The sequence below is a fragment of the Peromyscus californicus genome, unplaced genomic scaffold, assembly GCF_007827085.1.
Source record: "Peromyscus californicus insignis strain IS unplaced genomic scaffold, ASM782708v3 Scaffold_4__1_contigs__length_199733344, whole genome shotgun sequence".
Taxonomy (NCBI): Eukaryota; Metazoa; Chordata; class Mammalia; order Rodentia; family Cricetidae; genus Peromyscus; species Peromyscus californicus.
This window is the reverse complement of record NW_026294562.1, coordinates 169,378,435-169,392,679: the sequence shown is the minus strand read 5'-3', so window position 1 is coordinate 169,392,679 and position 14,245 is coordinate 169,378,435. Positions and strand designations below refer to the sequence as shown.

General features: G+C 53.4%; 1 protein-coding gene across 1 annotated transcript in view; it reads right to left on the bottom strand.

Annotated features, from left to right (window-relative positions):
- Positions 1–1,891: 1,891 nt before the first annotated feature.
- Positions 1,892–14,245, bottom strand: part of Exoc3l2 (exocyst complex component 3 like 2) — a 23,137-nt gene continuing 10,783 nt past the window's right edge. Inside the window, exons 4-8 of the mRNA XM_052760297.1 lie at positions 12,088–12,223; positions 8,623–8,745; positions 8,016–8,171; positions 5,797–5,918; positions 1,892–3,463 (exon numbers count right to left, since the gene is read on the bottom strand). Of these exons, the coding sequence (XP_052616257.1) occupies positions 3,172–3,463; positions 5,797–5,918; positions 8,016–8,171; positions 8,623–8,745; positions 12,088–12,223 (829 nt within the window). The 3' untranslated portion in view covers positions 1,892–3,171. The remainder of the gene's footprint in view (positions 3,464–5,796; positions 5,919–8,015; positions 8,172–8,622; positions 8,746–12,087; positions 12,224–14,245) is intronic.

Genomic DNA, 14,245 nt, shown 5'->3' with positions numbered 1-14,245 from the left:
TTTTGTGATTTCCTCTAGCAATCTCAATGTTACCCAAGTGCTCTACTACTGAGCCATACCCCCAGCCCCTCACTGGGGGATTCTAGGCAGGGGCTCTACCACTGAGCCACACCCCAGCCCCTCACTGGGGAATTCTAGGCAGGGGCTCTACTGCTGACCATGGCCCCGCCCCCTCACTGGAGGATTTGAGGTAAGGGTGTAACCACTGAATTACACCCTTGACTTGCTTCTTTGAGATGGGATGTCGCTACACCCCCAGGCTGGCCTTCAACTCACAGGCCTCCCATCTCAACCTCTGGCATGACCCTTCATCTACCCCCTGCTGTCTTTGGATCCTGGCTCCAGTTTGTTGATGGAGTAAATGATTGTGGTCCCAAACCCAGTCAGAGAGTCTTCTCTCTTCCATTTCTCTTCCCAGCAGTGGTTGGGCCCATCTGAGTCAAATTCCACTCTGTATCCGGCTTCATCCATTCACATATCTCGGTGTGACACTTTCAAGGCTAATCTGAACTGAGTCAGGTACCGATGCTTGATCTCTCTCTCTCTTTAGAGATTTCCTTACCATCTAACAGGTTTGAAGTTTGATTTATTTATGTGTTTGGCCAGCAAGTATGTCCATGCACCACATGCACGCCTGGTGTCTGGGGAGGTTAAAGGGTGGCGCCGGATTCCCTGGAACTGCAGTTACAGACAGTGTGAGCCACCATGTGGGTGCTGGAAAATGAACCCAAGTAGGCCCTCTGGAAGAGCAACAAGTTCTCTTGACTGCCACGCCATCTTTCCAGCCATGTTTATTTATTTGTTTGTTTGTTTGTTTATAATTACATATCTATTTGTGTGTAAGTGTGTAAGTGAATCTGGGCATCTGAGGATGCCCAAGGCATTGAATCTCCCCGAGTTGGAATGACAGGCAGAAGGCTGCCCAATATACGTGCTGGAAATGGGAACCTAATGCTGAAAGTGTCGCAAAGGCCTTTTACCCTGGGCCATCTCCCCAGCCAGGCCCTTTTACGGTTTTGAGACAGGGTCTAGCTTTGTAGCCCAGGCTGACTTGGAATTTATGGAGATCCAGTTGGCCCCCAACTCATGACCCTCCTGCTGCCGCAATGTCCCCAATTGGGTATTACCCAGGTGCCACTGTGGCCACCACTGGCTTGTCATTCCTCTTCATTGACAAATGGCACTCCGGGGCACATATATGTCCCCCAGTGTCAGGTACTGCACATTTCTGTGGTTTCAACTTGGATGAAGTGACCCAGGTGCCGTACAAAGCTGGGCTCAGCAGACAGAGGCTGCCGAGTTTCAGGCCAGCCATGGCTTCATAGCTGCGTCAAAAACAAAAACAAAACAAAAAAACCAGGGCGGTTCATGTATATAATCCCAGCACTTGGGAGTCTGAGGCAGGAGAATGGAGAGTTACACTAGCTTAGGCTACAGGAGAGATCTTGTCTCAAAATAATAGCTGGGCATGGTGGCGCACACCTTTAATCCCAGCACTCAGCAGATCTCTGTGAGATCGAGGCCAGCCTGGCCTACTTAGTAAGACCTTAGCTAAAAAGGGCAGTGAGAATCTACATTCCATTTGTTTGTGTGTGTGTGTGTGTGTGTGTGTGTGTGTGTGTGTGTGTGTGTGTGTGTGTGTTTTCTCCACCATGTGGGTCCAGGGGCACACACTCCGTCTGTTAAGCTTGGTGGCAGGCACCTTTACCACAATGCCATCTCACTAATCCCACACACCCCTTTTGTGTGGGGTGGGGTCTTGAGATGCAGTCCGGTCTGGCCCTGTGCCTCTGTTATTTTGCCTCAGCACCCAACCTGCTTGTCACCAAGCGTCAAGAGAAGAAGGCCCCTTTTCAATGATGGAACAGGGAGTCAGAAAACGTGACCACACTGAGATGAAATACATGTGTAATTGTGCAAGCGCCCACCAACGCAACAGCCGACCCAGTCAGTTCCCCTCTCCTGCACGCCAATGACATTGACGTGTCACTTTCAGAAGGTCAAGGAAAGAGGAGGGACATCCTCTGGGCCTCTTACGGAGGGAGGCCTGGGCAAAGAGAAGAAGTTAAGCAATTTCCCAGGAGAGACAGGAAGCACAACCCAGAGACGGACAGCTTCCCCTCTGAAGCACACAGCCGGAGGCTCTCGGAGGCTAGGGCCCCCATGTTGTTGCCAATGTCCAGACAGACGTGCGTGAGGTTCCAACCCCGGCCCCTGGGCTGACCCCTGGCTGCCTCCTCTTTCTGACTTCTCAGGGAAAAAAAATAAAATAAAATAAAACACAACCCAGGCCAGGAAGCATCCATCACAAGCCGTCCAGCTGAGGCCGGAGGGGCAGAGGTCAGCAGGGAGATGACCTCAAGGACTAAGTGGGGACTCGGATCCGGCTGGGCTCCGGCTTGAGAGGCTGGAAAATTTCCCACCCTGAGACTTTTCCTGCATCAACCCAGGAGGGCGCCCTGGATGCCGCCGGCCCAACCCCCCAGCTCCTTCCTCTCTGGACGAGGTTCCCCTCGCTAAGCATGGATGGGGAGGGCCGTGCCAAGGTGGCAACAGCGAACCCAGAACGTCAGACACTGGGATAAATAAAATAGTGGTGTCGGGCTCAGAGCGGCCGAGCGCCTGCCTCGGAGCCACACAGATCAAGGACTCGGTATCAACGGGCAGCTGGGCAGTCTGGCCTTCTGCGGCTTCTGTCCATGTTCGCTGTCCTCCCTAGGAGTTGGACCCCAGCCCTGGTGGCCTTGGGTGTGTGCAAAGAGTGCTTGGCCCCGGGCCCTGTCTGCCCTCCCCTGCGCTTGGGACTCTGCCCTTCCTAGTGTTAAATAGAAACCTCTTTATTCTAAGTATCTACCATTCCTTAGTACGTTGGACTGGGGCCAGACCTTGAGGTGAGGGAAGAGGAGGTGGGGCGGGGATATTTGTGTAGAGCCTTCCAGAAGGCTCCCCGCCATGCTGGGCTATGGGGGAGGAGGGTGCCGGGAATGACCTCGGTGGCCTGGGGGGGGGGGGGCTCTTCACTCATCCTGGCCTCTGTTTCCCTCCTAGGGGGGACACTCCGGGCTGGGTGGGCTAGCCAAGGCACCTCCCATCCCGGAGGTCTGTGTCTCAGGCAAGGAGTCACGTGGGAGGCAGGCGGGTGGATCCGCAGCAGCATGGGCACCAGCAGCCTCAGCGCTGGGCTCTGGCTCTAACTGAGGACGGAGGCCGAGGCCGCAGGGGCAGACAAGCCAGGCTGGGCCTGGCCAGCCGGGAGACGGGGAGGCGCCCCAAGAAGAGAGGGAGGCCGAGGCAGAAGGATGAGCGGGGCACGGGGATGTCCGCAAAGAAGGCGCGGTCCCGAGGGGGCGAGAGGGCACCGCCTTCAGAGAGCTCCAGGTCCCGGGCCACCGCCAGAATCTCCTGACGGGCAGCTGCGCTTCGAAGTCCTCTGATGTCCAGGAGGGCTGCCACATGCTTCCGCCTGGAGGGAGAGGAGCACAGGGGTGCTCACTGGAGGGCCCCGGGATCCAGACGGCACCCAGCCCGTCGGTGCACCCCGCTTCAACTCTGGAAGCCTGTCTCATCTCCAAGTGCCATCTCTTGTTCCTGTCTCCTGCGGCCATTTGCACACTTCCCATGTGGAATCTTCCAGAACTCTCACCTCCAAGCCCAGTCGGAACGTCCTTTGGTCCGGCGTCTCTAGTCCTCATTAATTTAGCTTTCAGTCTTCACCCTAACTTACCTCCCCAGTCTACTCTTCAAAAGAATTTTTACAGTAATGGAGACTGAAGCAAGGATCTCACACCAGGAGGGTTCTAGGCAGGGGCTCTACCACTGAGCCACACCCCCAGCCCCTCACTGGGGGATTCTAGACAGGGGCTCTACCACTGAGCCACACCCTCAGCCCCTCACTGGGGGATTCTAGGCAGGGGCTCTACCACTGAGCCACACCCCCGCCCCTCACTGGGGGATTCTAGGCAGGGGCTCTACCACTGAGCCACACCCCAGCCCCTCACTGGGGGATTCTAGGCAGGGGCTCTACCTCTGAACTGTGTCTCTATCCTTCCTTTTAGGTTTTATTTTCAGATAGTGTCTCACTAAATTGTCCAGGTTTGCCTTGAGCTTCTGACTCTCTCAGCCTCCTGGCTAGCTAGGTTTACACACCTGTGCTGCTACTTCCTGAACTCGGTCCAGGTGAACTCTCACTTGGTGGACACTGCAGCACACCCAGCGGTCCCACTGCCCTCACTCAGCCTAAGAGGGTCACCCCGCTACATCCCAACCCCCTCTCTGCAGGTTTGGAACTTCCCCACCTCGGACAGCCAAACCTCAACTCACTTCATTTAGATCGGTCCAGACCCATCCCCTAGAACACCAACTTCACTCCTGACACATACCCCCAAAAGTCCGAAAGTCCCAGGACAGGGTTACAGTTCCCGGTCGAGTCATCCTTGAGTTCAAAACCAACTCTGTTCTGCAAGACCTCATCCTAAATCCCAGCTACCGTCTCCACTCCACCTCACTCAGCCAAAACAGACCTCCAAAACTGGTGCGATAGATCGGGCCTGCGATCCCAGCCCCGAGGCAGGAGGATTGCCACACATTGGAAACCAACCAACCCGGGCTGCCTCAGAACAAACCGCAAACGAGGGCTGTCGAGATGTCTCAAGGCACTTGCGGCCAAACCTTAGGGCTGGTGTTCAGAAACCCCTGGGAATCAATCACACGGTGGAAGGAGAGAAACGACCCCTCGCAAGGTGACCTTTGACCCTCAGGTTTGCCCGGTGGCATGTGTGCTCCCCACCCCCACAATTAAAACATGAGAATAGTAAACAAAGATGCCAGGCGGCAGGTCTTTAATCCCAGCACTCGGGAGCCAGAGGCAGGCGGATCTCTGTGAGTTCGAGGCCAGCCTTGGCTACAGAGTGAGTTCCAGGGCTACACAGAGAAACCCTGTCTTGAAAATCAAAACAAAACAAACAAACAAATAAATAAAATCTTACTTTTACCATTTCTACACTCCCCCTGTGGTGCTGTGGATGGGACCCAGAGCTTTATGTATGCTCGGTGAATGCTCTACCACTGAGCCATACCCTCAGGCCCTCACGGGGAGATTCTAGGTAGACGCTGCCCACTGGCCACATTCCTAGCTGTCATTTAAGCATTTAAATCTCTCAAAGTCACTTTTTTTTTTTTTTTTTTTTTTTGAGTCTGGTGCTCTATATAGCTCTGGCTGTCCTGGAACTCACTCTCTGTAGACCAGGCTGGCCTCGAACTCAAGAGATCCACCAAACCCCTGCCTCCGGAGTGCTGAGATTAAAGACGTGTGCCACCACACCGGGCTGGACTGTACTTGTTAGTGTCTGACTGCCCTAGATAATGATGACGGTGTAATTCCCGCAACCAGTCCACAATTAGGGTATTACCATCCCTGGGCAGCAGATAAGAATGAGACTCAGGGAAGGTCCCAGCGAAAGGAAGTGGCCCACCTAGATTCGAACGTGCCTGGTTGCTGTCCCCTGAGTGTGCACCCGCATGCCCGTGTGTGTTCCCCGTGTCCCCGGCGGTTCCCTGCGTGGCCAGCCCTTCCTGCCGCCAGGCGGCCTGCGCCCCCCTTGCCCTGGGCTTCCTGTGGCCGCTTGTTTGTTTGCGAGCACTGGTGGCGGTGGCGGCCGAAGGAGGGAAATCGTATTAAGAATGCCCTAGTCCCAGCAGGAAACGGCCGTCAGACACGCTCGCCGCCACCCTGCCCTGGCGCGGGCCAGGAAACGCTGGGACGGATGCCAAGGAGACCCGGGCCTGGCTGCATCTCACCTGATGTCTGGGTAGTCCCGCACAAGCACCCCGACCTCCACCTGGATGCTCGGAGTGTCCTCCAGCTGCAGGATCTCGGCCAAATGCGGCACCACCTGGTCCAGCCAGGAAGCCTGGGACTCCTGTGGAGACAAGGGCTCCAGGGTCACCCCATGCAAGCTCTCAATACCCCTTTCGTGCTGAGCCCTGCTCTTGCCCAGGCCCTCCCCCATGTGTAAAAGGGCGCAGAAGGCAGACCCTGGCCAGCGGGTAGCTAGAACCTTTACTTATGTAAATCCGGGGTTGGGTCACAGGATTTAAAACCGGCCAGTTGGCCAGTTGGTGGTGGCGCACACCTTTAATCCCAGCACTCGGGAGGCAGGTGGATCTCTATGAGTTCGAGGCCAGCCTGGTCTACAGAGCAAGTTCCAGGACAGCCAGGGCTACATAGAGAAACCATGTCTTGAAAAACAAAACAAGACCAAAAACCCTACCAGCTAGAGTGGCGCACTCCTTTAACCCCAGCACTTGGGAGGCAGAGGCAGGCGGATCTGTGTGAGTTCAAGTCCAGCTTGATCCACCCTCCAGGACAGCCAAGGCTACACAGAGAGACCCTGTCTCAAAACAAAACAACCCTGACCCTATGCCATCCAGGTTTGGTGGCAAATGCCTATAATCCTGGCACGTGGGAGGTGGAGGCAGGGGGATCTGGAGTTCAAAGTCATCTTCAGCCATAAGGAGTCTGAGGCTAGTCTCAGTCTATCTCAGTTGCCTGAGGCCTTATCTCCAAGACCAACCAAACAAACAAAAATGCCAACACTGGGTAGGTGGAGGCTGGGGGTTTGGGGGTTTCCATAGCCAGAGGCGTAGAACCATTCCAAGTCAGGGGGTCAAGGGTCAGCATGTGCAGGGATTTGGGTTGCACCTTAGGCCCTGCCACCAAAAGCGAAAAGTGCAAGATGTGACCATGCGCAAAGCATCGCTAAGATGTCCTGAGGGGGTCCTCTGTGCTCTCTCCTAGGGCTGCCTGCAAGCCCACGACAATTATCTTGAAAATGTTTCAATAAACGCAAACTCCCAAGGACACAAGCTGCTGGTGAGTACATGCCGCCCCGCCCCTGCCCCACCAATGACAATTCGGGACAAGTAAATTCTTGGATTTGATGACATTTAGATTCAGAGGTGTTTTCTCTAATTTTTTTTTTTTTTTTACTTTTTTTTTTGGTTTTTCGAGACAGGGTTTCTCTGTGTAGTTTTGGTGCCTGTCCTGGATCTTGCTCTGTAGACCAGGCTGGCCTCAAACTCACAGAGATCCGCCTGGCTCTGCCTCCCGAGGGCTGGGATTAAAGGCATGCGCCACCACTGCCTGGCTTCTTTTATTTTTTTGAGACAAGGTCTCACTACATAGCCCTGGCTGGCCTGGGATTCGATACATAGACCAGGTTTCCTGGGTCATCCTTCACAGGGCTGTTATTACAGGATTACCATGCCCAGTATATCTTTTTAATAATTTATTTAACTTTATTTTATGTGCATTGGTATGAGAGTGTCAGATTCCCTAGAACTGGAGTTATAGACAGTTGTGAGCTGCCATGTGGTTGCTGGGAATTGAACCCGGGTCCTCTGGAAGAGCAGCCAGTGCTCTTATCCTCTGAGCCATCTCTCCAGTCCGTATGGCTTTTTTCTTTAAGGAAATATTTTAGCTGGGCATAGTGGTTGCACTCAGGAGGCATAAGAAGGAGTTTGTGAGTTTGAGGCAAATTGGGTCGACAGAGCGAGTTCCAGGACAGCCAGGAGTGCATAGAGAGACCATCTCAAAAACAAAACAAAACAAAAAATTATTTTGTATGTATAGGTGTTCTTTCTGCACCGTGTGGATGCCTGGAGCCCCAGAAGCCGGAACACAGTGTTGGATGAGTTACAGACGGTTGTGAGCTGCCGTATGAGTGCTGGGAATAGAACTCCAGTCCTCTGCAAGAGTAGCCAGGGCTTTTAACCCTAAACCATCTTTCCAATCCCTGCCCCCCCCCCCCTTTGGGAGGCTGTTTTTCGGCCTTAAATTCGCAATCCTCCTGCCTCAATCTCCCTAATTCTGGGTGGCAGGTGTGCACCATCATGAAACCAGTTTCTGTTGAAGGACCGTTTCCAAGAGCCTTCCCTCGTCCTGCTTTGGAAGCCAAGCAGCCCACCCCCCACCCCCACCCCCAGCCTCTGTTTCCCAAGCCCAGCCGGGCACTCACCAGCCGCCGAAAGAGCCGCTGTAGCTGCGCGGCATCCTCTCGGAGCCTCCCGGCCACGCGGCTGCGGGTCCTGGCGGAGCGACAGCGCAGGCGCCCGCGCAGCAGTGGTCGCACGTACTCCACCAGCGCCCGGCGGTGCAGTTCGGCCACCAGCACCTGGGGACAGTGGGAGGCCGGGACTCTCTCTAGATCGCTCCAACCCAGCAGGTTCATGAGGAACCCAGGTTCCACGCTCTGCGCATCCAAACCGGGCACTCGGGACACCCGACGGGAACGCGCCCCTTCTCACCCAGTGTCCAGCTCCTCTACAGCTAGGCCCTCTACAGTTCCCTTATCCTATCAGACCCTTAATCAGATACCACTCTCCCTAAAGCGTGCCCCAACCCTAGGCTCCCCCAAACTCTTCCTTGCCGAAGTCCCAACCTGGCCCTGCACTCTAGTTCCCAGGGAACTAGTTCCCTGCACTGCAGTTCCCACGTCTCCCAACTGCAGCCCCCAGATCCTTGAGGTGCCACCAGACACCCGACACCCCACTTGATAGGGTCTCCCCCAGAAGGAGAGCACTCGGGGCATCTCCACCCTCGAGCCCTCCATCCGGTCAACGCACCTGGTAAGGCTCATCCTGCATCCTGCGCAGGGCCAGGGCCTGGGCGCCGAGTGTGCCCACGATGCCATCCAGGGCCTCGGAGCTGCTCAGCCACTTCCTGCGCATCAGCTTGCTGAAGTGCGGCTGGGTAGGACAGCGGGGAGGGGAGGGTCACAGGCTCCTCTCTCCACCCTCCCACACATCTCTTAGGAAAACCTTCTTATCGGTGTTTTTTTTTTTGTTTTTTTTTTTTTTTTTTTTTTTTTTTTTTTTTTTTTTTTTTTTTTTTTTGATGCACACTGTAACAGGCTGGCCTTGAACTCTTGATCACCCGGCCTCCATGTCCCAAGGACTGGGATTACAGGTGTGTGCCCCACTGCGGGCTGGGGACACTTCATTTAAACACTCCCCAGAGGGAAGAACAAAGGCTGTGTCGTGACGGAGGTAGTCCCTGCCTTGCTGGGACTCACAGACTGCCAGCACAGTGTCAAAAAAGGCTTCCTGGAGAGGGGAATCAGGCTCAGAGGGCTGGAGGATGTCAGACAGGGGAGCGAAGAGGGAGGGCTAAGCGCCTTCCAAGGTGTAGAACTCGGCCAGCGCTTGTGAGAGCTGGGATAGAGACCAACCCGGCTAGAGAGACCATTTACATCACTTTCAGGGAGCAGCGCAGAATGAAAACTGGGAACACATGACTGGGTGTGGTGGCACACGTGTTTAATCCCGACATTCGAGGAGGATCTCTGAATTCTAGGCCAGCCTGGTCTACATAGGGAGTTCCAGACATAGTGAACCCCTGACTGAAAACAACAGAAATTGGGGACCCTCCTTCCAAAACTATTAGGACTTTCAGAACTGTGTCCATCGTCTTTATCATCATCATCATCATCATCATCATCATCATCATCATCATGTTGGTTTCTTTGAGACAGGGTTTCTTTCTGTAGCTCTGGCTGTCCTGGAACTCACTCTGTAGACCAGGCTGGCCTGGAACTCACCGACATCCACCTGCCTCTGCCTCCTGAGTGCTGGGACTACAGGTGTGTGCCACTGAGTCAGGCTTTATCATCATTACTATCAGTTCAAGTGCTCCATCAGTGAATAATATCCTAATCATTTTCTTTTTCAGACAGAGTCTCATGTACCTCAGGCTAACCCCAAACTCCTTCCCTTCCTCTCTCACCTACCAGCTTTCTCAGACCTTCCAGTGCATCTGAATTTGTATCTCAAAACATACAATATGAGTAAAGATGAAGACCACAGACTTCTCTGGGCGTGGAGACTCATGCCTGGAAGCCTGGTATCCGGAAGGGTGAGGCAGGAGGTCTTGGGACTTTGAGGTCAGCCTGGGCTACATAGTGAATTCCAGGCTAGCCAGGGCTACATAGAGAAACCCTGTCCCAACCCCCTAAACCCCCCCACACCTTTAATCCCACCCTGAAGAAGCAGAGGCAGGTACATTTCTGTGACTTCCAAGCCAGCCTGGGCCACATAGTGAAATTGTGTCTAAAACAAACAAAATAAGGGATTCAGTGGGGGGAGTTGGAGATATGGCTCAGTGGTAGAGCCTCTGCCTAGAATCCCCCAGTGAGGGGCTGGGGTGTGGCTCAGTGATAGAGCCCTGCCTAGAATCCCCCAGTGAGGGGCTGGGGTGTGGCTCAGTGGTAGAGCCCCTGCCTAGAATCCCTCAGTGAGGGGCTGGGGGTGTGGCTCAGTGGTAGAGCCCCTGCCTAGAATCCCCCAGTGAGGGGCTGGAGGTGTGGCTCAGTGGTAGATCCCCTGCCTAGAATCCCCCAGTGAGGGGCTGGGGGTGTGGCTCAGTGATAGAGCCCTGCCTAGAATCCCCCAGTGAGGTACTGGGGTGTGACTCAGTGGTAGAGCCCCTGCCTAGAATCCCCCAGTGATGGGCTGGGTTGTGGCTCAGTGGTAGAGCCCCTGCCTAGAATCCCCCAGTGAGGGGCTGGGAGTGTGGCTCAGTGGTAGAGCCCCTGCCTAGAATCCCCCAGTGAGCGGCTGAGGTGTGGCTCAGTGTTAGAGCCCCTGCCTAGAATCCCCCAGTGAGCGGCTGAGGTGTGGCTCAGTGGTAGAGCCCTGCCCAGTCTTGGAAGCCCTGAGCTTGGTCCCCAGCTCCTAAAGGGTCAGGAAAGCAAAGCCCTGACATATCCTGCTGCAGTAAGTGCTTTGGGAGAGAATACTGGAATTCTCCAGGACCCCTATTCCTCCTCCTCCAGCAACAGATAGGGGTAGAGCTCCATTGGACATGTTGACTCTGAACTCCTAGGCTCAAGGGATCCTCCTGCTTCAGCTTTCCCAGTAGCTGGAAGTAAAGGTGTGTACTGGTACTTTGTAGACTAACCTGGCCTCAAACTGCCTCCAGAATGCTGGGATTAAAAGCACGTGCCACCACAGCTGGCTGGCCAAAGGTACTGTATTTTTAAAATATTTTATTTATTTATTTTTATTTTACATGAACATTTGTCTGTGTGAGAGTGTTGGATCTCCTGGAACTGGAAAGCTGCCATGTGTGTGCTGGAAGTTGAACCCAGGTTCTCTGGAAGAACAGCCAGTGCTCTAAACAACTGAGCCATCTCTCAAGCCCAAGGTACTATATTTTAAGAGGAATAATCAGGGAACATCTCCCTAAGAATGAAAGAAGCTGGGCAGTGGTGGCGCACACCTTTAATCTCAGCACTGAGGAGGCAGAGGCAGGCGGATCTCTGTGAGTTTGAGGCCAGCCTGGTCTACAGAGTGAGTTCCAGGACAGCCAGGGCTACACAGAGAAACTCTGTCTTGAAAAACCAAAATGAAAAACAAACAAACAAACAAAAAGATTTGAAAGAAGCAAGGAGGGACCCGGGCTACTGGAGGAGGAGGAGCATCCGAGCAGAGGAAACCGCAAGGGCTGGGGCCCAGAGGCAGGAAAGCGTTCAGGAGCTATGGTGTGAGGAGACTCAGAGGTGGAGGAATATGAGGTTTCAGAATAGCTGACTGAGGGGCCTGGGGGCACAGCAGGGCTTCGGGCTTTTTCTATCGGCGATCTGGGAGTCTAGGGTGGATTCTGAGCAGAGAAAGGGTACATAGGGTCCCTTTATACTGCTACTGAATGGCTTCTTGCCTCCCTGCGGTCCACACAGGACCTAACCCACTTATTACCTCACCCCCTCATGACATTTAAAGAGGCCAGTGGTAGCTGAAGAAGGCTCTGGGGGGCATGGAGAGGCATGACTTTGGGGGACCTCAGTAGGGAAAGTACTGCACAAGCCCTCTCTTGCTGGCATCTCTCTGCCCATCCCACTCAGCCACATCCTCCCACCTCTTCCTTCCTATGCCCCCCTTTTCCCCCTCAAACAGTTCCAACATGGCATACACCCCCAGCCCTCCCTGTTTCCCTGAACACTGAGTCATGGGTTAGAAGGAACTGTGGGGTATAGGGGAGGTGATGCCAATCCATCCTGGCACAGCCCCACCCCAGTCCCCTGTCTCACTCACCTGTAGTTCCTGGAATAACAGTTCGGCAAGGACGTGATGGCAGAGTCGGGTCACACGGTCCAGAGCCATGGCTGAAGCTTCCCGGGCGGGCTCACTTTCAGGGGGCCCCACCCTGGCCAGTCGCTCAGCCAAAGACCTGTGAGCATCAACAGGATTCAGAGCCCAGCCCTTCCACCGTCTGAATGCCCCTGCCCTGCCGGGACCAGCTGGGTCTGGGGTAGCAGATCTGTGATCCCAATTACTGAGGAAGCTGAGGCAGGGAGATGTAAAGTTCAAGGCCAGCCTGGGCTACACTGTGACTTTAAGACTAGCCTGAATGGGGCTGGAGAGATGGATCAGTGGTTAAGAGAACCTAGGTTCAGTTCCTAGCACCCACATGGCCACTCACAACCATCCATAACTCCAGCTCCATGGGACTTCACACCCTCTTCTGACCTCTGAGAGGACTGTATTTACGTGCAAACACACACACAGGTGCACGTGACAGAAAGATAGCCGGGCGGTGATGGCACACACCTTTAATCCCAGGGCTCAGGAGACAGAGGCAGGTGAATCTCTGTGAGTTTGAGGCCAGCCTGGTCTACAGAGTGAGTTCCTGGACAGCCAGGACTACACAGAGAAACCCAGTCTCAAAAAACAAACAAACAAACAAAAGACTAAAGGTCCATCCAATTCAAGGATAAAACTCTTGCCCAGTCTCCTAGGGCTTGGATCGGATCACCATCAATGGGGGGGAAAAAACAGAAAAGGAGCAATATACATGCATGTGGTAAAATATTGAAATACAGATACTGTCAGAACACAGTCCAAGAATGGAGCTGTGTGAGAAGGATCCTGAGTGCTTGTGAGAAATCTCTAAGAAGCCAAGACAAGAGTCTTGTGACCTCAGTTTATTAAAAACAGAGAATTGTTCTTGGACAATGCTTTCATGCCCCTCCCAGGCATAGTGGGTAGCTTGCTTCAGATTAGTCCTCACATCTGGCGATTGATATTTGTTTATTATGTATGCCTCTATGGAAAAACATGGTTTTGCCATGTGTGGCTTGTCTGGTGACTCCTCTTAAGAGTATAAACTGTCTGATGCTCTGAATAAAGTTGGCTACTGCAGACTTTAGTCTGCCTCATTTATCGGCTCCATTCTCCCAGGTCCTACCATCTCTAGATTTTTTTTCACCAAGACAGGGTTTCTCTGTGTGGCCCTGGCTGTCCTGGAACTCGCTCTGTAGACCAGGCTGGCCTCGAACTCACAGAGATCCGCCTGTCTCTGTCTCCTAAGTGCTGGGATTAAAGGTGAGCGCCGCCATGCCCAGCTATCTTTTTGAGTGCATTGGTAAATGTGTAAACTACCAGTCAGAATATATATGGATAATACCAATACCATTGATTTCTCCCAAACAGGCCAGAATTTGGTGGCCAGGAGCATCACCATCATTATTTATCATTTTAATTATGGGGGCATGCCTGCCAACGCACACGTGTGGAGGTCAGAGGACATCTCGAGAGAGTCAGCTCTCTGCTTACACCATGTGGGTCTCAGGGGTGAAAGTCAGGACATCAGGCTTGGCTGCAATCAGTTTTCACCACTGAGCCATCTCACCCGCTTGAACCCCCAATTTTATGAAGGCCATTTAGGGGTGCAGCTCAGTGGTAGGGTAGTAAGCAGGTACAAGGAGCCCGGTTTCATCCCATCAGCGATAATTAATCAACGAAGCCTGTCATGGAGGCAATTGCTTGTGCTCTCAGCCCTCGGGAGGCAGGTGCAGGTGGACCAGAAATGTTCAGGGATACATGAGACCTGGTGCCAAAAACCTAGCCAATAAGTTAAATTTAAAAATTATATCTGGCCAGGCACTGTGGCGTACCCTTTAATCCCAGCACTCAGGAGGTGGAGGGGAGCGGATCTCTGAGAGTTCAAAGCCTGCCCAGTCCACCTCCACATAGTAAATTCCAGGACAGTCGGAGCTAGAGAGACCCTGTCTCAAAAATTAAATGCAATTTAAAGTAAGTTAATAGAAAAGAAAGGTTTCTTTGCATGCACATGTGGGGGCCACAGGTGAATATGAAGTGTCTTCATCAATGGCTTTTTTTTTTTTTATTATGTGTGATTTGCTGCATGTGTATCAATGTTCCGCCTTTGCCTTTGGAGGCCAGAAGAGGG